This window comes from Cyrtonyx montezumae, unplaced genomic scaffold (assembly GCF_038088225.1).
Source record: "Cyrtonyx montezumae isolate F1298 unplaced genomic scaffold, pur_monq_1.0 scaffold_64, whole genome shotgun sequence".
Lineage (NCBI taxonomy): Eukaryota > Metazoa > Chordata > Aves > Galliformes > Odontophoridae > Cyrtonyx > Cyrtonyx montezumae.
This window is the reverse complement of record NW_027072072.1, coordinates 686,192-710,734: the sequence shown is the minus strand read 5'-3', so window position 1 is coordinate 710,734 and position 24,543 is coordinate 686,192. Positions and strand designations below refer to the sequence as shown.

Here is a 24,543-nt window from a genome sequence, read left to right as displayed (position 1 = left end):
GGCATCTATTTATCTCTTAGAAACATATCAAAAATAAATTAAACAATATATTTCAATCACAGTATTTGTGCAAATGTGCCCTGAAAAAATAGAAGAAAAATGGCAGCTTTGGCTAAGCTAGTAGCCTTATTTTTTTCCCCAACAAAAAGAGTAATAGAGTGAGCAAAAATCAGAAGAATTTTTATAGCTCATACATGTTTTGCCAGCTCTTTTATAGAACATATTGCTTTATTTTGTATCAGCATTTTCACAAGTCATTTGTTTTCTCAGTAGGAGACACACCACACAAATGTGTAATTAGGAAGATGCACCCCTGGAATTTGTAAGATGAAGTGCTATGCTGGCAATGGATCTCATGGCACAAGTTGAGAATTTGTGACAAACTCCAGCTTTTGAGATGTAGTTGGAAGCTAATTGATACAGTCTTTCTGCTCCAAATATGTTGAAATGCCCCGGAAGTACCTTCTCTACAAGACCTCTGTCCACCAGCTCCATCAGGCGCTGGCAGCTCACAACATAATCACTTACGTTGCTGTAGGGAAGCCAGTCAATCATGGATCCATCGTACACGTCTCCACTGAATAAAATCTTGTGTTCTTGGTCGTGTAAGCAAATACTTCCTTGGGAATGGCCAGGCATGTGCATGACAAGTGAGCTGCCGGTCTCCAAGGCTGATGACATCTCCCACAAACACATGCATGACAGGGAAATGTATGTATTTATCACGCACATTAAGCACCACAAAAGAAGTACAGCCTACCCGTGTGCTGAGTGTTTTATACACACCACACACGCACTAGAGCAGGATCAGGGCCCTTTCCTCTTGCTGAATGCCAAAGAAGAATTTGAAAAATATACTTGACAAAATAGTATTTTCCAGTGATTGTAATTAATAACATGGGCTTAACCTGTATTAACTGAGCCTGTTTTCATCCTATTATACTAAACAATAAGGAATGTGATGGAGAAAATAAAACTGGAAACAAACAGAAATCATCTAAGCCACGTCTCTTTTGAAAGTCTATAATAAAACTTTTCAGTTTACTAAAATTTATCCTCAGTTCACCTAGAACTCCACTGCAGTCATTTTTAAAGGGCAAAACAGCAGAACGTAGACTGCTGGAGGAGGAGCAGGCTTGGCCTCCAACCAGTTTTTTTTTTTTTAAATCATCTTGCTTAATTGCAACAGTACAAAACCCACTAATTCAAAAGTGGTGAATCTGTAAACTTTAGGGCTGTGTAGGGAAGGAATAAGAAACTTTATTGAAAGCATGTGTGTAATAACTATACAAAACCATTTTAAACAAGGTAACATCCAACACCACAAGTTTCATGAAATGAGGACCTGCCAACACTGATAAGATTCTAAGAAGATGGTGTTCGGAACTGCAATAATCATTTCAAGTTGCAAAGTCAACAAGAAAAAGCTACCAAACTCCTTCTAAGCTAAAAATCTAAGTTAAATCTAATTAAATCTATCTTACATCACAGACAGGTATGCCTCAAATTTTCCCCATACACAGCAACTCTGTAAGTATTTTTCCCTTGAAAGACAGGACCTCACATGTGCTGGGACTTGAGTAGGAAGCACTGTATTCCCAGGTAATGTGCCTGGGCTGGGAGCTATTCACTGATGGCTACTTCAAGTGCTGAGGCAAGGGATTCTGCTCTCCATCCACTCATCTCCATTTGCAAAGCACTTGAATACAGTCTGGAAGTCACTGCAGAGACACCATTTCACCAAGCTGCACCTAACAGAGAAACTGGGCCCTGTGTTTGCAGTGGAAGCTAGCAACTAACTACTACAAAGAAAATTTTTAGGCAAACTCTCTTTGAAAGGAAGTGCTGAGAAGCCTTGATAATGGAAAGTACCACGCTAGTCTTTTGGGAAGGATCTGTATGATCCTTGATCCTGAAAATGACTGTGAGAATAAAACAACGGTGGAAATTAAATTATCAGAGCAAATTTCCCCAATGGGTTTTAAATTCCTCCAGGCCCTGAGAAAGACAGCACAAAGGAACAGAATGTGAAATCCAGAACTAATAGAAATGTGTGGCACATTATACATAATTCTATACATATATATCTACACAATATATTTAATTGTAACGCAATACAATTTATTTGTAAAATTATGTATGTATATATAATTATTAGATAAACACACAAAAAAAATAATGCCAGTAAATGGAACAGGCAACATAAAAGTAAGAACTGTGGCTCTGGACCCTAACAGAATGTAACTTCTGTATTTTGATCATTACTAGATATATTCAGTCCACAGCCAATTGCTCATGCATTGCCATGACATGCCACTTCCACACGGTTTGTCTCAATGAATGTTATGATAGAAACTTTTCTGTTACTTCGGCAGTGAGTGTGTCTGATCTCTTACAATCAATTTTCTTTATTTTTTTAAATTAATTCCTTCCTCTTGAAGAGAAGAAAAAACAGCTTAACCTTCTGTTGACCCGCTGAGCTAAGTGCATCAGCAGGTCTTCCCTGAAGCCTACAGTTCTACCACCCCTGTCTCGGCTAGAGGATGGTTCAGTATAGCCAGGAAGAGGCTGCTACCTTGGTCATCTGCAAAACGCTGATTTAACTTGCCTGTTGTATGCACATTCTTTAGCTCCCGCTCCACCATATTCTACAGCTGCTTGTCAAAATAGCCTTGTTATTGTTACCTACAAAACCGATCTGAAAAACTGAAAGAGCTGTGGTTTTGTACATATGTACACATATATATTCATACGCATACATGCATGTATATATTAGACGTACATTTATCTGTAAAACGCCTTTTCTATAAATACTATATTATTCTGATAAATAAAACCAATACGCTTTCCAATACACAGACGGCTGTGTTCTTCATACAGTTATACCTGTTTATAAATACTACGGGTTAGCAGCTGGCAGGACAGACTGACACGTGCCACGCTGCTGGAAGCCTGAGGTAAACCAGTCCCACTTGGGCTCCGTTAGTCAGCATTAAGATGCCGGGTCCTTTCTTCTGGCAGCACTGCCGTGTAACTCTTACTGCAGGGAACAAGCCCTCCATCGGCAGGCACACAACCCGGGCGAGCAGAAGGTATCTCCACACATTTGCGTCCACCCGAAACCCGCATCCTGCGTCTGACAGCGGTGTCCAGTCGCCCCTGCAACTCCGGCAGCGGGGCCGCGTCCGCCGCCCCGGGCAGCCCGCCCCAGCCCCGCGCTGCGGCGCAAAGCCCGTCCCTCAGCCCCGTCCGTCCCTGACGCAGGGCCCCGCCGCCCCAGGAGGAAGGGCGCGAAAACAAGGCGCGCTGCCCGCGGCGCTTACCCGCCTGCAGGAGCCGGCTGGGCCGCACGGGCGGGACGCAGAAGTGCTGCGCTCTCAAACCGGGCCGCAGCAGCCGCGCCAGCTCGCGGTCCGACAGCCAAGTGACGGCCTCGTAGTTGTCGCCGCGGAGCAGCGCGGCCGCCTCGGCGCTGTGCACCGCCACGTCCTCGAAGTGCCGCAGCCCGCCCGAGTGGTCGAAGTGGACGTGGGTGGCCACGGCCAGCAAGCGGCCGCGGGCCGGCCCCGTCCGACGGCGCCAGCAGCCCGGCGTCCCGCAGGTAGTCGGGCAGGCAGCACAGCCCCAGCCCCGCGTCGATCACCAGGTCGCGCTGCGAGCCGCGCACCAGCCAGATGTTGGCCCGGTTGCCCGACTCGTAGAAGCGCTCAGGGATCCAGAAGGTGCCGCCGCCCAAGGGCTTGTGAGCGAACCACTCCAGCACCGACGCAACGCCTAGGGCCGAGCGGGGAGCGGGCCGGACGGGAGGGCGGAGCCAGGCCCGGCACACTGCGGCAGCCGCGGGCGGAGCGAGGCTGCGGCTGAGGAGCGGCGGCCGCGGGCGGGGCCGCAGTGTGCCGAGGGCGGTGCGGGAAGGGGCTCCGGAGCGGCGCGTGGTCCTCCTGAGGGACGTCAGGAATTGCCGCATGTAAGTGTCCATCCCTTATCTGCTCTGCCGCTATTTCAGTTCCCGCTTGATGCTCCTGTCTTAGAGAATTAATGCAGCACGAGTTCTGCTCAGGTCTTTCGTCACCTGAAGCTGCCGTGGCGTCCTCTGGCCTCGGGGCGGATGCCTGGTGGCACTCATACCGCTTCGCTGACTTCAGCTGTGCTTTACTCAGCCTTGGGACTCGTCCTTTTTTTTTTTTTTTTTTTTGCAGAACAAGTGAGACAGCAGCTCTCTGTACATAAGGAATCGCGTGCAGCCCTGTTCTTATCAAACATCCTTCGCAGCAGTTGAAGTCTTTATTATGGCAGCTTTGTCATGAGTTGTTTGCTCTTAGAGGCATAAAATCATAGGATATTCTAAGTTAAAAGCGTACAGCAAGGATCTTAGAAACATTAAGGTTGGAAAAGGTCATCTAATCCAACCCAAACCCTTTACCACCATTCTCACTAAACATGTCCTAAAGTGTCATGTCCACATGCTTCTTGAACACCTCCAGGAATGGTGACTTCAGCACCTCTGTAGGCAGCCTGTTCCAATACCTCACCACTCTTGGGAATAATTTTTTCCAAACATCCAGCCTCAACCTCCCCTAATGCAACTTAAAGCCATTCCCTCTCATCCTATAGCAGTTACCTTGGAAAAGCGGCCAACCCCCCCCCAGCCTATTTTTGGGTTACTGTAATGAGCAGTTAAAGTCTCCCTTGAGCCTCCCTCAGATTTCTCCAGTTCCCTCCACCACTCCCCATAAGACTTGTGCTCCAGACCCTTTACAAGCTTTGTTGCTCTACAGTGATCCTTTGTTGGATCATCAGGTCCAGCTTCTAGCTCCACAGAGGACCAATCCAAAATTCAAACTACATTTCTGTGAGCAAACTAAAGTTATTTGTAAAAGTCACTGTTTCCTATTCTCCTCATGAATTAGGTGAGATGTAGCTGAAAATGCAGGCAAATGCAGGCTCTTTTTTTTTCTTTTTTTAACTGTCATACAGAAATATATGGCTATTTTGCAGTAAATTAATGTAATTGCAGGATATTTCTTAATTTTTTTTCCTTTATATGCTTGGTTAAATAGAGGAAATGGCCTCAAGTTGCTCCAGGGGAGCTTTAGAGTGGATATGAGAAAAAACTCATTTACTGACATGTTTGTGAAGCATTGGAATGGGCTGTCTAGCAAAGTAGTTGAGCCCCCATCCCTGGAGGTAATAAAAGACATGTAGATATGGTGCCTGGGTACATGGTTTGGTGGTACACTTGGCAATATGAGGCTTGATGATCTTAGCATGGGTGCCCAATGCTTTGGCTTGCCTGGGATGCTTAGAAGAGGAATCTTCTTTCAAAGATTTTAAACGTGTTTTTGGGCTGCATCTAAAATGTATAATATAGTTCGTGTATGTAGGTAACAAAACATATATATAAAATGTTAAAAGAGAGAAACAAAACCATAAAACCAGTGGGATATTTGACCATGTTTTTGTGAAACGGGTGCATTAGTGGTTTGATGGCAGTGATTGCAGTTCTTAGTAAACCTAAAGGTGTATGTCTGAGATTTCTGGATGAAATTTTATTGTGTTTCATCCTTGAAAACAGCTGTCCACAAATGTACATTCTCAGTGGTTTACAGGCCAGTTCCATGACTAATGGGGTGCGGGACCCATGGACCTGCACCCTGGAAAAAGGAAAAAGGGGAAAGAGAAGGGAGATGGGCCTAAAAACAGAACACCAGCAACAATCTGAGGAGGAAAGCTGTATACTACATAAGATATCAGAATGCAAAATAACTGCTAAAAAGCACTGACATAAATAAGGTAGGGTTGTGAAGTGAAGGGTATTTCTCTCAGCTAAGATAGGACTTATACAAGTCTGGTAAAGAGACATGTCTGATTGCAACTCCATATACTCCATTTGAATATACAGGTAATGTATTTATGTTGACTGAAAACTGAGTCACAAATATAAGATTGGTGATTCTTTCAGCAATCTTGAAATCTGTTCCCAAATTCCTTTATCAAAACAGAAGTCACAAGCTACATATTTTTCACTGTTCACAGGACTGTTTATCAGTGTATCTAAATATGTACAATTGTTTGCTGCAGCTTTAACCAGCATTGCCCTGACCCAACCCCATGTCCCAGTTTCAGCCCAGACAGTGCTGATTGCGCACTAATGTGTGGTGTTGTGTGCAATGGATGTGCTCACAAGGCTACGCTGTGCCACTTGGTGGTGCAGAGCTACTGCCATGATGGTGCAGGGCAGATAGCAGCTGCAGGGTGAGCTTTGCTGAGCTACAGGTTGAACATGCCTAGTCATAGATGTCCCTTCCAACCTGACTGATTCTCTGACTCTATGATTCTGTGAAATATTTTCATTTAGAACAACCTCCTTTTATCAACTGTTAGCGTGCAAATATGCTGTAGTGGAGCAGAGAGAAGTCCGTTGATGCTTTTATGTTAAACCTTTCTGATTTTGGTGTTTTCAGTACCCAAGACTGGTTACAAGGCAAAGGAAAACTGCATACCAAACAAACAAACAAAATTGGAGAGACAAGCCACAATAAACACACTGACTAGTTGTGAGACAGTTTAGAAAATTCAGAATGTGTTCATGTCAAGTTCAGGATCTGTGAAGCTTTTTCTTTTCATATTTATTTTTTTACTTTTCCTCTACAGTTCTTATGCTGTGGTTGGACTCAGGTCAGTGTATCTAAGGCCTTTGTTGAGAAGTGCCTGCCCCAGTGCATTTGGGGCATGGCAGGGCAGGAGTTGGCACCAGTGAAAGGGGAAAAGCAGCATCTGTACCTGGACAGTGTTAACTGTGTAATGAGTGGGACTTTGTGCTGTAGTGTTATTTTTAATCCTTGAGCAGCTGGAGACCTGTTAGTGCCATTCTTGGCATGGCCTCTTGTAGGACTGGGGAGATGTCTTGTCTTCGGCACTGCTGGCCGAATCTAAACTTGTCTTCGGCACTGCTGGCCCTCCCCTCTAGTGGTCAAGGGGGTACTCTGGGTGTGTGGCCCCTGTCCTGGCTGAGAGCAGCAGGGCTGGGCAGCAGGCTTAGAGGTCATAGGGACCTGCTGCCTCCTACCGCAGTTCTGTATGAGCAGCTTCTGCTTTATGGGTACAACAGGTAGAGACAGGGCATATTCAGGACTTCCACAAGTAATGGCTCCCTATATACATGGGAGTTTGTTGCGATGAGATCCTTCAGGGATGCTGAAGGCTCCCAGGCAGAACATGAGGCTGGCGTTCAGTAAGTATTCCAGTCCTGTGGGCCTATTGGCTGCTGCTGTGCTCACAGTGACCTTCATGAACTGACACATGAAAGTCCTCATGTGCCTGCCCATGGTTGAGTTTCAGCTGCTGGGGGAGGGTTACCTCATCCAAACCATGCAGGCAGGTGGTGAAGACAGTAGCACCCTCTGCTGTGACTGAACTCCATCTCTTGGCCATGTAGATCTCCTGTGGCTCCCTCCGCATCCAGGACAGAATGGGCTGAAGGACAGTACAGTGCTTCTGGAATAGCGCTGCCATTCATCAGATTCGAGGACTCCAGGAGGAGTGCTGGTTCACAGCTCATTCAGAACTCAAGTCAGTTGCGGAGCGGGAGGTGGAGGTGCCTCAGGCCCATAGGAATTACCAGCATCTGGAAGGTTGGGAGCTCTTCCTGCACTGCTGCCAGCTCACCACTGTGTGAGTGGCTCAACAGAGTATGATTAGAAGTCATCTGAATTGCACACATGGAAGTTGATAGTTCTGATTGGTTTCATGCATAGAGAGCACTCGAAATTCCTCTTCTCCTGTCCCATCAGGTGCCTAAAGCAGAATTCATGGAAGCATGGCAGGGCAAAGTGGCCAGACAAGGTGGGTCAGCTCTACACTTGATGGTGCAGCCATGACCGGTCTGCAGTGTAGTGGACTGGGAAAAGTAGAGGGCAATGAGATGTTACCTCATGCCAGATCTGTGGCTGAAAGATGTGACACTCTGGGAGTGACGTAGTTATTTGCTGGCCCAACCAAGGGTGAAAGAAATGCTCATTACTTCATCAGGGTGCCCTCCCAGCCACACTGCTGAGCTGTCTGCTGCTCCCTGATGGTACAGGGCAAGACTGTGGCTATGGCCCTGGCATGTCCTTGAGCCCTACTGCCCACCCTGCCCCCCCTCCACATGTTGCAAGTAATATAGAACTTGAGGAAAAGGCCTCAAATTACCCTGGAGATGTTTAGATTGGATATCAGGAAAAATTTCTGCATGGAGTGATTGGTCAGGCATTGGAAAGCGCTTCCCAGGGTTGTGGTAGAGTCACCACTGTCCCTGGAGGTATTCAAGAGGTATCTGGAAATGATACTTAGGGATATGGTTTCTTTTTTACCTTGGTAGTGTTAGGTGCTTGGAGATGATCATACAGAAGGTCTATTCCAACCTAAATGATTCTGTGATTCTACCTTGATTGAACTCAAGTCACTATATACACTAAGCTTCATAAGAATCAAGTATTAATATGTATATTATGTGTTAATCTCTGTCTTGCAGAAGTAGCTAGTGGAAATGGGGAGAATAATTTTATTTAAAGCATCTATTAATAATTTATAGCATCTAAGATGGGCATTAAAAACGTTTGAAATTTATATAACGTTCGAGAGTGCTTCTAAAATTACTTAAGTGCTTTCTAAACATTGGATTTTACACATTAATTTTATATGCAATGCATTTCATATATGTAAAAAATTAAACCTGTAAAAATCTTGAATATTTTCAGTGGCTTCAGATGGCTGGGTCAGGTAGAGGAAGAGGACGTGCTTCATTTACCTTCAACATTGAAGCCATTGGCTTCTCCAAAGGTGCAGTTCTACCTGACGTGGTGTGTAAGCCTCCACCACTATTTCCTGTAAGTATTGAATCTCTGTTAAGCACTCTTGGTGTTCAGGTAAAGTGCATTCTCTTTCATTTAGATATTAGAATGAAGTGTAAGAACAACCTTAAGAACTTTGTCAGTTTTCAAGTACTTAATGTGAATTATCAGTTGTTGCTGTTTTTACTGTTACTGTAGTCTCTTCCTATCCATTTGCTAGCAATTGTATCCCAGAGTAACCTAGATAACTTGTGACATGTTCATTCATTAGAGTCCTCACTGTAATTTGGTTTTCTGGATGCTGCAGTAATGGAAACACTGGATTTTTGAGCTTACTTGGAATTAAGTTACTGTAGTGTTTCAAGGTATGAATGTATCTGATTTAGAAATTTCTTGTTGATGCATATACAGAAGGATTTTAGTTATTATCTTCAGTAGCTAGAATGTGAAAAATAATTTGAAAATATCAGAAAGATGTTTTATGTAATTAAGGAAATTGAGACTGGATATTTTTGGTGTATTTGGAATGTATCTGAAAATTAAAGGGAAAGAAAAAGTTAACTTATTTTCTTACCAAGCTGAGTTTTACAATGTAGTCAAACTTGGACAGTGTAGAGGCTGAAAAGTAGCCTTGCAGTGTTGCAGTTTTATATGAGAACTTCCTCTTTATATCAGGATTTTAATCAAGGTGCACGATTTTTTTCTCAATACATTATATGAAACTAGTACATTTGGCATGTAAGTGGTGCTATTCTGATGCTTATCTGAGCAGTTAATTCACACATGGTTTTGATTTGCCGAACCAGATGTTACAGTAATGTCTTTGTCCACCATTTCTGTTATAATTTAAATTATATTACTTCCTTGATTTTAAGTTGTATAAACTGTTTCTAGTGTGTTTATTATCTGCTTGATAGCAGTAGGATACTGAATTATGTGTGAACTACAGATCGTGCAGTTACAATGAGTGATAGATTTGCCTTATATTGGAACTATTAATCCTGTATCTAATGTGTAATCCCCATCTAGCATGTATATTCAGGAAGTTAAAGGTGCTTTTTTCCATTCTAAAGTTGAAGTTCCTCAGTGGTGTAACTAGAACTGGTGAAAATTGCATGAATTACATTTAATGATTGGGCAGTGACCAAAAGTATGATCTTACAGCTGTTGACTGACTTACACTGAAATTATTTTAAGAACTGAATTGTTGATCATCTTTACATATCTCCTATGGGCTTTTTTTGTGTTCTGATTGATTTCCTGTAAATGCAATGAGAAAACCAGTTAAGGTGCATCAGCGTACTGTCAGCATCATTAGAGATTTAAAAAGTCGGCCAGCTAGCAAACAAAGCTGGAACCAGTAAACTCCATCTGTGTGATTTTTGATAATTCTTTGTGGTTTGCAGCCTACCACTCAGATATTGACTGTGCACTGTCAGGTGAGAGAAATAATATCTAGTTATACTGATACTGTCATTAGCCTTAGTTTGCAGTCAAAAACATTTTCTTATGTATCTTTCCAGTTGCAGGATTCATAGTCCAAACAAACAAAAATGGACAGAAAAAAATAACAATTCATTTAACCCTAACCCAAAAAAGTGATGTGTATGGGCCTTTGTGTAGTCTAGTTATGAAACTATATTAATCAAACTGTGTTATTCAGGGTAATCATACATGATGCATGAAGGCTGCTCTGAAAGTAATGCCTCCTATTTTATGATGTTGGCCCACACCATCAGATGTGGATGTTGGCAGTATCACAGTAGAGGTTGAAGTTTCCCACCAGTATTCCATTACATTTTATTGCTGTGCAACAGATGGAAGCAGCGGGACAGCCTGACAGAATGGCATCTGACATGGAAGTCATCCCTCTTTAGAGGAAAGAGCTATCACTGAATACCTCCACGGCAATAAGTGACAGCCATTGGTGTTCAGGGACACTTGCTAAACACTTATGGAGACCCAACAGTGGATATGAGCACAGTGAAGTGTTGGGTGGTGCATTCTGTGAGTGGTGACAGTGACAGTGGGTCACCTCTGCTGGTGCAGGTTTTTACAAGCTCTGGTTCACCACTGGTGAAAACGCATAGTTAATGGAGCTGATTGTTGAAAAATAGTGTTATGTAGCTGAGAATTTGCTCTATCTTTGTATCTGTCATAGTTTCTATGGAAATAAATAGGAGGCATTTCTTCCAGAGCAATTCAGAGAGCTGCAATACTGTTTTAGTAGAGTTAAGGCCTGCTTTACTTTGACTAAAGCAGTGGTTTCCTGTTAAGTTAGGTTGGCATGGAAAAGTGATGTTGTTATTTAAGAACACTTTAAGCTGAACTTGACTATGAATTTCACAATTATTTGTTTTCTGCCTGATTGCTTGATGAATTTTCACAATGAAGTTATGAAAACTGTAAATTTAAATATAAACAGTTAAGTATTATAGAGTATAACGTATACTTGCAATGCAGTATAATGTAAAGTTGCATTCTTTCATGATTGTGTATTTATTGTAGTTTTTTTTAGTGTTCCTGCATATTTGATGAATATCAAAGATATTACAAATAATAAAAATAATTTGTACAGAGTTCAGACAGTAAACCAGTGCCTCTGAAAACAGGAGAGGATGAAGATTACATGTTGGCCTTAAAACAAGAGTTTAGAAGAGCTATGAACAAAATGCCATATTTTTTGGCAGTAGAAGAAGATCATAAAGGTTTGTTTATGTACTTTTTATTTCTGTCTTTGGTATTTATTCTGTGAAGAATAATGTAGTGAAAGGCATGTTTTCAGGTTGTGCTTAGTATTGATAAGGAAGAATGAGAAACAGCCAGAGTAATATGATAGGAATTTTCTCATTTAAATTTACTGAAGTTGCAGGTCACCCATGCAAGTGCTCTAACTTGAAAGCAACCACTGTGTTAAAAAAGCAGTGTTATGTTTGATATAAAGTAAGAAACATTAAAACCAGTTATTTGCGATTCTTTCAATTGTATGATAACCATAATAGGTATTTTTGCATGTTAAAAATACCATAAAAATTGTGCAGTGTAGCAAAGAAATCCATTTAAATGTTAGAACTTAAGTACAGCTTCCATTTTATTTGTGTAGACGTACTTAAAACAAGAAATATTTTTGTTAATAGCTGGACATTCTAAAACATGCTCTTCTAGAACATAGTTTTTTTCCTGAGTCCATTGAGGAAGATTGGTAAGGTGCAGTGAAGATCAGGGAAGACTGAGAAGTCACTTGAAATAGAAAGGCCGAGGTGATAGTGAATGATTTACTGAGGTTTGCATCAGAAGTAGAGCTGGATTTGAAGACAAAACTTGATTTTACTGCATTTGACTTGAGAATGTCTTCTACCTGTATGTAATTAAATATTAATAGCCTCATTATTGTTTGATGAAAATAAATGCTCTGCTATTACTACCCTTTCACACATCATTACCCTCTTAAAATCCAAGATTCCTGGTCAGAAAACAGAGCAGGGGAGGAAGGTCACAGTCTGTTTACTTTCCAGTTGCAGTTTTTCAAATCTAGCAGTCATGGGAGCTTATTGCTGTAAGGAGTGCTTTTTTTTCACATGTGACTTCTGTCTCTTTCTATTATCCTTCTAAGTTCTGATTCTGAGTGCTATAAGCAGTAAGTGCTAATACAGGAAAAGAGGAAATAGAGCATGTTAGGAAATGCTATTTGTGTCAAACTCAAGTCTCACTTGGTGCAATAGGCTGTCTCTGGCAAGCTTTATTGTTTAAGAAATCTAGAATAGCCAAACATTAGATGATTTTCCCTTTCTATCATGTGATGATTTCAAATGAGAACTCACATGAGCTCTAAAACTTGAGGATTTGTATCAATCCAGTGCTCCCTGAACCCCCTTAATATATTTTTTTTTATTTGAACATATGTTTAGCCACATGTCCGTGGTGTTTCAGTACCACTTCAGATGCTTTCTGGGGACTTCTGCTGACCCAGAATTCCTGCAGAGAGCATAGAATAGTTTCAGGCAGCCGGAGATGCAGCCAGGCAAACTCTTAGTTATGGAGAAAGGAGAACAGAAGATCTGATCTTCATTTCTAGATCCTTTTACGATTGCAGAAGAAATAAGTACTCCTTTAACGTGTATCTCTTTTGCTTCTCATGTAAACAAATTTCAGTCTTTCTAGATTCTTATTTCACCAGGGGCTTTCTGTACTCATGATCTTTGTCGGGCTTGAAGTATGCTATTTCCATTTGAGGCATTAAAAAGGAAACTGCTGAAAGCCTGTCTTAGTAGTTTCCAAGGAACAAGCTGTGATGTGAGAAGGTTACTTCTGTTTTCTAATTTTGCCTCATGTGGTTGTTCTTACCCTTTAACCTTTGTTCCTGCATCCCTTCTTCCTGAGTATTAGTGCTGAGTATGTGCTTTAATAGAACTGCCAGCTTTGTTTCTGTACAAAAATTGGCAGTTGCATGTTAAGCAAGAACAGAGCCGCTTCAATTCTCCTCAGTGTCTCCCTGAGGATATGTTGGTGTCTTGCCATAGCTCTCTATTGAACCTTTAGCTGCAGAAAAATATCTCTGTTTTAGTGGAGCAGTATGGTTCCATCAGTGGTTGTCTGCAGGTTAAATAGCTTGCTTAAATCTAATTATTCTTAACTGATCTTTTCAGTAATGTGGTTTACAACCCTTTTCTTCCCTGTATTTCATCTAAACATCTGTTAGAACTACAGGAAAAGCAGAAGTGGGGACTGTTGGCAGAAATTTCTTAGATTGGTTTTGCTGCAAGTGCAAATGAATTCTTTAAACTGCCAGCACAACATCTGTGAGCCGAATGGTCATTTGAAGAGTGAGAAGGGAAACGTTTAATTAGTTATGACTAGCTGCCTATATTTCATTATTCAGGTAGTGAAGGAAAAACATGTCTAATAGTACCTGGCAATTTTGATGCAATAGTATATCATATGCAGATTTTCATCATTCATTTCAAACTTATTTTGAGCAACTGGTAGTTGTATTCTCCAAGTTCTCTATTTTCTTTACTTCCTAAGCTATGAATCATATTTTTCCTGCAGGTGTATCTGCAGAGACTGAGTGATTGTCACCTTGGCAGTGGTTTGGAATTAATTCATCAACTGTGAGTGGCAAGTCAGTCAGGTGTGTTTTTTTTACTGATGGCATCTGCAATCAATTTTTCAGTAAAGATCTTTGAGCTAAAATCAGAACTGCTAGTTTCTTTCGCCCCGTGTTGCTGATGATTCATACAGCATCTGTGAAGGCCACGTGGACTAAGTGCCTCTTCAAACGCTGTCATTTTAGATACAAGCTTTTTGTTGCTCAGTTTTAAGTAGATTTTCTGCCCTTACCACAAATAAGCTTAAAATTGAGTTTAATTTCTGATCTTGTCTTTTTCCACACTTCTTTCTCTGCTGACTATGTTAGAAGTCTATTACTGTATAAATCCCAGTCTGTTTTTTAATTTTTGTATAATACCCACAAAAAATAATCCCTGTTTGAGCAATGAGGTATTACTACAACCAGAGTCAACAATTTTGTTTTGTGGATATTGTTATTGGGCATGGTAATTTGATAAGAAAAAATGAGACTGGTTAAAAATGCTTTTCTCATTGAAGATGGTGCAAGATTATTTTTTTCCAGTATGAATCCATATACCTACACTATATTAGTAGTATTTAGTAGTGATTTAGTGATTTGGTAGTTCAGTGGGTAGGGATGGTGATAGGAGGATGGTTGGACTAGATGATCTTGTAGGTCCTTTCCAACCTAATGTATCTATGAACCTATGAATCTATAACTACTGTATTCTTTACATTGCATTTCTCAATTTATTTCTTGTGTCTAGATTGAGGAAAAATGGTCCAGAACATACTGCTTCTGTTTTAGAAACATTTTCTTGCTATAATGGAAAGGTTTGCCATTGCAAAAGTACTTGAAGCCTTGGGACTTGGTGATGATCAGTCAAAGATAACTTCTGACGCCTTCTGAGGCCTTCTAATTCTGGATGCTTCTAGGCCTTTGAGTCCTAGGAATTCTGGATGCTTGTTGGGATTAGAGCAATATTAGTGACAATAAATGCCACTAATTTTATTTTTGTCAATCACAAAATGACAGAAGGGTTGAGACTGGCATGACTCTCTGGGTCCATCTGTCCCAGTCTCTGCTCCAGCAGGAGCACCCAGAGCAGGTCCATGTCTGAGAGGCTTCTGCAGAACTACAAGGAAGAGACTCCATAGCCTTTCTGGGCAGTCTGTGCCAGTGCTCTGTCACCAAAATGGCACAGGAATGCTGCTTGATGGTCAGAGTGAACTTCCTGTGTTCCAGATTGTGCCCATTGCCTCTTGTCCTGGCACCACTGAAAAGAGCCTGGATCCATCTTCACACCCTCCCTTCAGGTGTTTCTGAACATGGATGAGATTGCCCTGAGCCTCTTTTTCTCCAGGCTGAGCAGCTGCAGCTCTTTCAGTCTTTCTTCAAAGCAGAGGTGCTATAGGTACTTCAGTATTTTTGTAACCCTGTGTTGGACTTACTCCAGAATTTCCAGGTCTCTGTTTTACTGGGGGAGCCAAGAACTGGACAAAAGATACCAGGTGCAGTAGACCTACTGTCAACACTTTGCCTGATGTAGTCCAGGATACCATTGGCCTTAGCAGCCAAGTCATGTTCCTGCCTCGTGCTCAACTTGGTGCACACCAGGACCACAGATCTTTCCTGCAGAGCTGCTTTCAGCCGAGTGCTGCTAGCATGTCCTGGCACCTGAGGTTGTTCCTCAAGCGCAGGACTTTGCACTTCTCCTTGTTGATCTTGATGAGATTCCTGCCAGCATCTCCAGTTTGTCCAGTTACAGAACAGTATTCTGAGTTGGAAGGGACCAGTAGGGATCAGCGCATTCACATCTTGGCTTCTTACAGAGTGACCCCAAATTCAAACCCTGTATCTAAAAGCACTGTCCAAATGCTTATTGAACTCTGGCAGTTTGCCTTGACCATGGGGAGCCTGTTCCAGTGCCTGACCACCTTCTTAGCAAGGAACCTTTTCCTCATACCCAGTCTGACTCTCCTTTAACACAGCTTCATGATATTTACTGCATTCAACCCTGGGGCCTCCAGCACAGGGAAGATGTGGAGCTGTTGGAGCAAGTTCAGAGGCCACAATAATGCTTGGAGGGCTTTTCTCTGAACAAATGCTGAGGGAGTTGGGCTTGTTTAGCTGGGAAAAGAGAAGGCTTCAGGGAGACCTGTGAAAGTGTGAAGCATTGGCACAGGTTGCCCAAAGAAGCTGTGGATTGATCACCCCTGAAAGTATTCAAGGGCAGACTGGATGAGGCTCTGGGCAACGTGGACTAGTGGTAGATGTTCCTGCCAGTGTCAGGATGTTGGAACTGGAAGATCTTTAAAGTCCCTTCAAGCTGAAACCATGCTGTGATTCTGCAGTTCCCTTGGGTCTTATTGCTATCATTGCTCTGTGTTATGAGGAAGCTGTAGACTAGGTTCCCCTGGATGGCAGTGCAACCCTCAGGTCCATCTGCTGCTCCCACCGCTCTTCTGCCTTCTGCAGGCTGCTGAGGATGCACTCTGCCATCATCCAGATCATTAATGAAGGTGTTAGACAGGTCTTGGACCCAGTGTTGGCCCCTGGGCCTGCAAGCTAGGCTTTGCAGCACTTTGTGGTGCATCTATTCAATTAACAGTCCACCTCACTGTCTGTCCTCCCAGCCCATATTCAACAACTAGATGGACAGGAAAGGCTTTCCCTTGGTGGAAAGGAGATACTTTCAAAATGGGAAGCTATGTTCTTTCCATTTCTTCTTTTTTTTTTTCTTTTTTATTTAGTTGTTTCTTTGAGGCACAGGGTTATAAAATCCAGTTTTTTCAAGTACTTATTGTATGTCCTGGGAATTATCATGAAAACTATTATGAAATTGTTTTTAAGTGTTGTATGAGAAAGTTGCAAGAAAGTGCTTGCACTTGCTATATGGGGTAAAGAGGGTATACTGTATGCTTAATTACAGGAAAATACCAAAAATACTGTGTGGATTGCCTTTTCTAATGGATTAAAAAAAACCCTTCCCTTGCGTCTTTCTCTACAGCAATTGAAAGGTACAGTAAAAAGTACATGGATGGTGAAACAGAGCATGCAGCCTGGACCCCAGGTAAAAGCTGAGAATACCGAAGGCTATGTTGATGTTAGCCTGGTTAATCTGTTTTTCCAAAATGTTTGATTCATAATTTTTAAAGCAGTAAAACAGTACATGCATCCTTACCAAGGCATGTATTCCTAGTTGAGGGTTATGCCCTTTTCATGTTTTCAGATCAAGAAGTATTGTTTTGTCTAGAAAAGAATAAATAAATATGATTGTATTTTTTTCTCATTCAAAACAATGAATTCTTAGCGAAAGTGCAAGCTTGATCTGTATAGCTTTCCCTCTTTGGTATTTTCCATGCAAATGCCAGTTTTGAACTGGAAAAAATGTGAAAGTTAGATACTAAAAAACTCCACCAACATGGTTTCTCTGTTGCTGGTAGATGGATTTTATGACATGAAACTTTCACAAATATATCTGAATAGATCAGAACTGCAGACTTGATGATACTATGTAATTTAGAAGGCATTTGGGACGCTGGAAATGCTAAACTTTGACTGAGGTAGATGCTAGTTTTCATTAAGTGAGTGAAATGCTTGTCCTCATTATACTTCCTCACCTAAAGTACAGCTAAAATTCAGCAAAATTGTTGTGTGCTTAAATAATTAGACTTAGAAACCATATAATGACTTTGTATGACAATTAGACTTACATGTAATAGAATCAAGCGCAATGGATGCTGTCCTGCTAAGTGAGAGGAGGAGGATTACTGCTGTAAATCATCATTTATAAGTATTAAAGCTATTTTCTGTACAGATTGGAGAAGACTCCCAAGAGAGATGAAGCCAAGGAAAAAGATGATAAAAGGTAGATTATGTGTTTTTAAAGATTTTAACATATTTTGTAAGAAGACAGGCTAGAGCTGGTTAGGTAGACCTAAAAGTAGGACTTCTGGTAGAGTATTTTCTGAATAATTTACTTATTTGCCTGGCTTTCAATAATTTGCTAGCTGCTAGTACGTAATATTAAAAGACTAAAAATGCAAAAATCTCTTTGTTTTGCACTTCACCTTCCTAATCAACAAATATCCATCTCTTCAGATTTTCTTTCAGATTTTTGGTTTCTCAGTTATATTGCATATTATTTGGTTGGCATGTGTTGTTTTTTTTTTTGTTGTTGTTTTGGGTTTTTTTTTTTTTTTAGGTCTTTTATGCGTAATTTAATGTAGGTTATTTTCTATTTCTCTGGTTTTACTTTTTTTTTTTTGTTTATTTTCAGCTTTCTTCTGCAGAATTGTGAACCAGATCCTTCAGTAGCAGTTGGAGCTGGTATTGGTTGGTCTTTAAGGGAAAAGAAGTCTTTCTATTGCACAGCATCAGCAGTGTATTCATTTTTAAAAGTGTTTTCCATTATGCATGACTATTATTTTAAGTTCTCTATAGAAATCTGTTGCTTTGTTGATGTGAAACAACACTTGGCCTTCTGTATCTAGCTGTCTGTTACGTAGAATTGTTTACTTTCTTGTTCTCTTTGTTTGAGTCCTTCATATGTCATTTTTCAGTTCAAGGATAAAATAGAAAAAGGAAAGGGAATGTGCAGTAGTCATGGAGACGTGCTCAGCTGGAAGCTTTTTTTTCCTTTTAAGAGTGTCATTGAGAAGCATGGTAATAAAGGTAGACAGCAAGATTCAATTGAAAATGAAGTAGTTACTTGCAAAATCCCTCAAGAAGAAGTGAGTACATACTCATTTTCTTTTTGAAAAGGAAGAAATTGCACTGGCTTTTATAAGCCTACAGGCAATAATAAGCTCCCCAGGATTCCATGAAATCGTAAATGCCAATCCAATATTCCTTTGATATATGACATTCTGATTTTCACAGAGAATCAATGACCAGTGTGTTCTTTATTTCCACCATCTTTTGTGCATGTTTCTCAATTTACTCTTAAAAGTGTATTTTCTTATGTAATTGTAGTGGCAAAGATCATCTACGACCTGGATTTGATTGGGTAAAAAAAAAAAACACAACACTTCTTCCCTAAAAGCAAAAGTCATATGGTTGTTTGGTTTGTTTTTTTTTTTTTTTGAGGAGAATCTTAGTGACATAGAGATGATACAAAAGTCATGTTACTTTTTGATTTGATGACAGCCATGTTAAGTGACACTTTACAATTGAGTGGAACAAAGGTGAGGGAGTGAAGTGAATTTTATCTGCAGCTGATACACAGACAGGTTGCCTACCATTCTGTTATCAAAGATTGCAGGAGTGGTTCTGGGGTTACTATACGGTTATATATATAGGGCTGGCTTCATTTTGATCCCCTTTATGGCTTCACTGAGTATTTTAACACTTGGCCACATCTTTTACTGACATAACTATAGGTAGCCTTTCACATCTCCCAAACTCAGGCTGGGCTGTGGGCGACAGTAACTGAAATATCAGCAGTGCCTCCAAAGAAATAACCCAAACTAAATTAAAGAAAACACAGCAAACAGTAAGGTGATTGGCTTCAGCTCCTCTAGGTCAGCTGTACATGTATGTGGACAGCAATCAGATTTACTTTTGTAAGCCGAAGCTGTGTTAGAACAGCAGTTTAAAATAAAATAGATTGTATTCCCTTGCATCTCAGGGCAACATGGATGTAAAGAGTGGTTCTGATTAAGGTTGTACGTTCAAATGACTGGCCTGTGTCTGTAATGTTACAGTAAGTTCCAGAGATTCCTACCATTTAGTGAATGCTTTTGCACATCTTTTTTTACTACCAAGCTGTTCATAGACATTGTCTCTAAAAGTCTGCAGGTATTTGCGCAGAGATGATCATTTTGTATCACACTTGTTCTCTGTAAAGCTCTCCTTCATTCTGGATATGTTTGCTCTGATGTATGTGTTCATACATGCAGCTTGACTTTCCTCAGGTGGTGCTTTTGTCATTTAAACTCTTCCTGGGCAAAATACTGAAATGAACAGTGTTATTTATGACAGATGCTTTTGACAAAATGCAATTATTTTCTTAGCAGCTTTTTTGGAGGAGACAGCAGCTACTGTCTCCTCCAAAAAAGCTATCCCCTCCTTCCATCAGTGCATACTAATTTTCTTTCCCATAACATATGCTGTACCATAGTGTTAAAAAAAAAAAAAAAGGAAAAAAAAAGGGGTTGCATGTTTGTAGCTATCTGTTCATCAGAAGCTGTGTAACTACAGCAGCATGGAACTTTACATAGGCAGTTTTACTCTGCTGAGAAGAGCCATCGTGTTAGGTACAACCCTAAGGTATATATCTATGCAGTGCTGCATGGTACAGCAAGAGAATGGAAGGACAGGTATATCATGGAAGCAGGACATCTCTAGCTTTGCTCTCATGTTTCTAAGCCCAGAGCACTTTGTTTCTGTCAAACTGTACTCCTGGGACTGCAACAGGTGTTCCAAAGCTTGGAGTGATGTAATTCAGACAGCTTGTACCAGGTTATGGAGTATTAATTTCAACCTTTGCTCCACCATGTAATTTTAAGTAGGATGAAGATCGATTGTAGGGAGTAACTTCATAAAGACTGTGTCCACTTAAGAGTCTTTTCTGGTCTGAAGACCATTTAACTGCAGTAACCTCATGGCTCTGGGGTGTTCATACACTCTTTGCTTGTCTGCCTTTTTTCTTCAATTTTTTAAAAAATGTCTGTCTGAAGTGCCCTGCTATCATTGTTTTTATCTCCTCAGATGATAAAAGGTAATGTATTTGTGTGTGTGTGTTTCCCTAATGTTTTAATTTATTGTGGGTAAGAGAAAAACATTTTGTGAAGCAGAATGCTATAGTTTGATCAAACCTTCACTCAAATATCTGTATAAAATGAGTTTCAAGCTGGCCCTGTAGAGATTGCTTAGATAAATCAGACCATTATTCCTCTGTGACTGATGTAGCTCAGAGCTGAAGTAATTTTAGTACAGAGTATAGCATTTTCACTGCTCTTAGGATGCAAGCTCTTAAAAACAAATAAAAGGATTCCTGTTATTTTATATACAAGACAAAGTAATAGTTATGAACTTTATTTCAGCAGGTGCAAAAACAAAAAAGGCAAAGAATTCTGAGCCTAAAAGTAACTTGGATGTGTTAAAAAAAATTGAGGTAAGATGTGTTTAATCTTATGGAATTGTACAACACAAATTACTGAAGGAGAATAAATCCTCTGATACAGTTTTTTTGGATAACTGCATCAGCCTTTCTGACCTGGTGTTGTTACCTTGTCTGACAAAAGTATGGTATCTGCAGTATGGTATCACAAGGGAGAGGAGAAGAATAAAGTGTAGCAATGGAGAAGCTGGTTTTATTTTTATTTATTTGTATTCTATTTAACACATCATTCAGTTGTTCTTCATGGTATAGTTACGTGGTCTAGTTGTTAAAAATAGACCTTACTGAAGGAGGAAATGGTTCCAGGAATTTTATATTGGTAGTTGTTTCAGCTCTTCACTGGCAATGGAAATAAACCCATTGGAAAGTTGAGAGCAAAGAAACATACAGAAGGAGAATTTAGGAGGGAAGTGACCATGATTTTGGTGCTGACTGTGCTCCATGTGGAAATGGAAAGCTGAAAGGTGAAATCACCTTACATTTTTTCTCTTGATGATGTATCAGCAGTTCAGTGCATATACTTTAGTTTTTGGTTACACTTTATCAAATACGATGTGACTTTTTTACTGTGAGTTACTCCAAGATTGGATGGTAAAGGGAGTTAATCATCTTAACTTATTTCACAAGACATGCTTTTTTTAGACTTGAAGCCTGATGACTTACACTCAATAAAATAAGTTCTTACAACGTTCTAGTATTTCACATTGTGTTGTCTTTAGATATTGACAAAGAATATTTGTACAATATTGTATAGCTACTTGTATTGCTGTTAACTGCAGCATAACACTCCCGTTGTGAGGAGGGCATACTGTTGCCATAATGTTGGATTACAAGTGTAAATTAACGTGTATTCTGACAGGAGCTGGAAAACAAGGATGATGAAGAAAAATCTGACGATGAGAAAGAGAGAACAAAAGGTAAAGAAGGTGAAGATGATGAAGAAGCAGAAGAACCAGAGGAATATGATGAAGAGGAACACGAAGAGGTGTTTTATTTAGTTTATTTCATTTATTATTTATTTATATATTTAGTCATTGTTTATTTAGTCAGCTCAAGTCATGGAGCAGTGTATTGGCTGTTAGACAAAGAAATGTTCCTGGCTTTTCTGAATTAGAGGGGAGCCATAGGGAAAGGCACTGTCACAGTGCTGTAGTTAGGCAACTGTTTCAGGCTTGTTTCTCCCAAACAGCTCTGAAATAAAGAATGTGTCCTGCCACAAACAATACGTAAAACTTAATTTTCATCATCACAACAGGGCACAATGTTTTACATTTTAAAAAGATGCCTCTTCTTCCAGAGATACCAGAATAGTTTTTCATTTTTATTTCACAAGAAATTAACTTGTGTTAACATTTCAAAATTTTTGTGCTCAATTAGTTTAAAACGTGTTTCTTCTATAAATTGTCTCCTTCACAGAAGTGATAATATAGTGATTAGATATATATAAATATAGTAGTACTAAATAGTATATAATTATATAGTAGTATATAAAAAAAGTATTTCGGTCTGCATTATGTTTTTGTTTAGGAAAATGACTATATTTCTTCATACTTTGAGGATGGAGATGACTTTGGTGCTGGCAGTGATGACAATATGGACGAAGCAACATACTAGCTGTTGTTACTAGGTGGTACAGTTTAAGCCTTACATTACTTGAAGCAGAATCCTGGAGGTAGGCTGAGTATCACTGAGTAATGCTTTAGCTCTTGTGGATTTAAGCATACTCTCCAAAAACATGGATCAAATCTTTGAAATTGTTTTATGCTGTGAAATAGGATCCTGTATCCCATTATTTTGTTCATTTGCCATGTTTTGCAGACAAGGACTTTTTTAAGCTTGTCTGAAATGCCTGCTGATGGAGCAAGCTATGTGCCAGTATATGGCCTCTACACAGAAAAAAAAAAAAGTATTTTTGTTGAATTGTGCCTAAGCATTTGCACTAGTAAGTTCTATGCTTTAGCTGTTAAAGCATGAAAGGAAGTGAAATTCCTCATAACTAGAGCGAAGCAAAAATATGGCCGTTATGGACGAAAGCTGCCCATATTTAGCAGCTGACTTCTTTGAAGGAATTTGTTAACTTCCAAATTCATGTGACTGAAAATAACTGACCACTAAGCACTTTAATATGAACTGACTTAAAAAGACTGTAGGAGTACAGACTAACAAGGTAATGAGTATTATGAAGAGGTACTATTCTAGTCAGCAGAACTCTTACCTTTAGTATATTAAAAGGAACAGTAATATTTAACATGTTTACATTGTCTGTTGCATAAGTATTTATTAGGGGTAATTAAGATGGAGAAAGTATGTAATTCTAGTTTTCACCAGTGGCATGCAGTTGGAAGGGACAAGCTTTACTCCTCAGTTTCTCTCCCTGTTAAGGCAATATTAACTTTCCTACCTCACAGAGCTGCTAAGTGAGATGGCAGATTATATCTATGTAACAAGGCATTTGCTTACTTTCCTACAAAACAAACAACATTTACGGAATGCAAATCAGTACAAATGGACATACATGGAAGAAAAGGATGTGGTAAAATATTTTGATTGTGAAAAATTAGGAAAATATGAGTGCTTAGAGTAGCAAAACTATGACATTAAGAAACTTATTTAAGATCCAACAGCCAAAACGTAGAAAATTTATTTCTGAGTTTAGGAACTAGAGGAACACAACGACAGAGCAATCTCTGTGTCCCTTCATCCACTGATTATAAAAAATATTTATCAGTGTTACTATTTATCAGATTATTACATTATCAGTTTCGTTGTAACTTGAACGTTCTGTTCCCTGCAACTAGTTCTATTAGGAGGACTAATGAAAAGAAAGTGTTGTAAGAGTAAACCAAATTTTGCCAGCAGTTTTCCCTGGACGTGTGGCATTTTGTCAAGCAGTACTTTACCTCACTTCTGACTAGAAAGTAATACTGCATTATTCTGTGGAGTATTCTATGCAATAAGATATGGCATTGTGATAAATTACCTATCGGTTCTAAAGGAAATTAAAAGCAACGTGTCACAACTCAGTGGTACACTAATTGTATTCCGAAGGAGTGTTCAATAAACATTCTGCTGAACTATATAGGAAATATATTCTGTTCATTTTCTTTTGGCAACATACCTGCTAGCAGTTGTTTCTTTGACATCTGACTTCTTTCTGGCACACAACTGAAGGTGTTGAAATAAGGAAAGGATGTTGAAAGGTAAACAATGAGGTAATTCCTGCAGCTCACACAAGGAAAACAAATAAAGTCCCTTTGTCAAAGTCGGAAGAACGAGAGAGTAAACACTAGAGTAAAAGCAGTACTACATGTGTTATAATTTGGCCACTGCTGTGGATCACTTGAGCGGATGACTCTTCTTTGGAACAGAAGACTTCTTCATTCATCACCTTTAAAAGGTGAACTGTGGTCACATCCGTCCTGCAGAGGCAAACAGTGTCTCAGGATGGACCTGTAGATAAGGCCAAAACTTAAGAACAGCATGAGTCCTGTGCTAAGGTACTTCTGAAATGG

At 40.1% G+C, this 24,543-nt stretch overlaps 2 protein-coding genes across 3 annotated transcripts; one reads left to right on the top strand and one right to left on the bottom strand.

The window, feature by feature from the left end:
- Nucleotides 1–247: 247 nt before the first annotated feature.
- Nucleotides 248–3,979, bottom strand: MBLAC2 (metallo-beta-lactamase domain containing 2). Its single transcript, XM_065750133.1, is given in 4 exon segments — nt 248–648; nt 650–681; nt 3,324–3,549; nt 3,551–3,979. Coding segments are annotated over 4 exon segments (1,038 nt in total). The 3' UTR covers nt 248–297.
- On the top strand, nt 3,552–23,912 carry POLR3G (RNA polymerase III subunit G). Of its 2 annotated transcripts, none has more exons than XM_065750132.1 (8): nt 3,552–3,601; nt 8,742–8,870; nt 11,413–11,542; nt 16,916–16,978; nt 17,726–17,776; nt 20,958–21,025; nt 21,891–22,016; nt 22,559–23,912. In XM_065750132.1, exons 2-8 carry the CDS (start codon nt 8,751–8,753, stop codon nt 22,643–22,645), a joined length of 645 nt encoding a protein of 214 aa, XP_065606204.1. In that variant the 5' UTR covers nt 3,552–3,601; nt 8,742–8,750; the 3' UTR covers nt 22,646–23,912. The 2 variants fall into 2 exon arrangements, with proteins under 2 accessions (XP_065606204.1, XP_065606202.1); XM_065750130.1 differs by having other exon boundaries at nt 3,555–3,601; nt 20,955–21,025.
- The last annotated feature ends 631 nt before the right edge of the window (nt 23,913–24,543 follow it).

Excerpts from the sequence above, each read along its gene's own strand:
- POLR3G (XM_065750130.1), top strand. The coding sequence starts at position 8,751 with ATGGCTGGGTCAGGTAGAGGAAGAGGACGTGCTTCATTTACCTTCAAC. Across the intron at positions 21,026-21,890 it reads ATGTGTTAAAAAAAATTGAG|GAGCTGGAAAACAAGGATGA; the intron begins GTAAGATGTGTT and ends GTATTCTGACAG. Across the intron at positions 22,017-22,558 it reads ATGAAGAGGAACACGAAGAG|GAAAATGACTATATTTCTTC; the intron begins GTGTTTTATTTA and ends GTTTTTGTTTAG.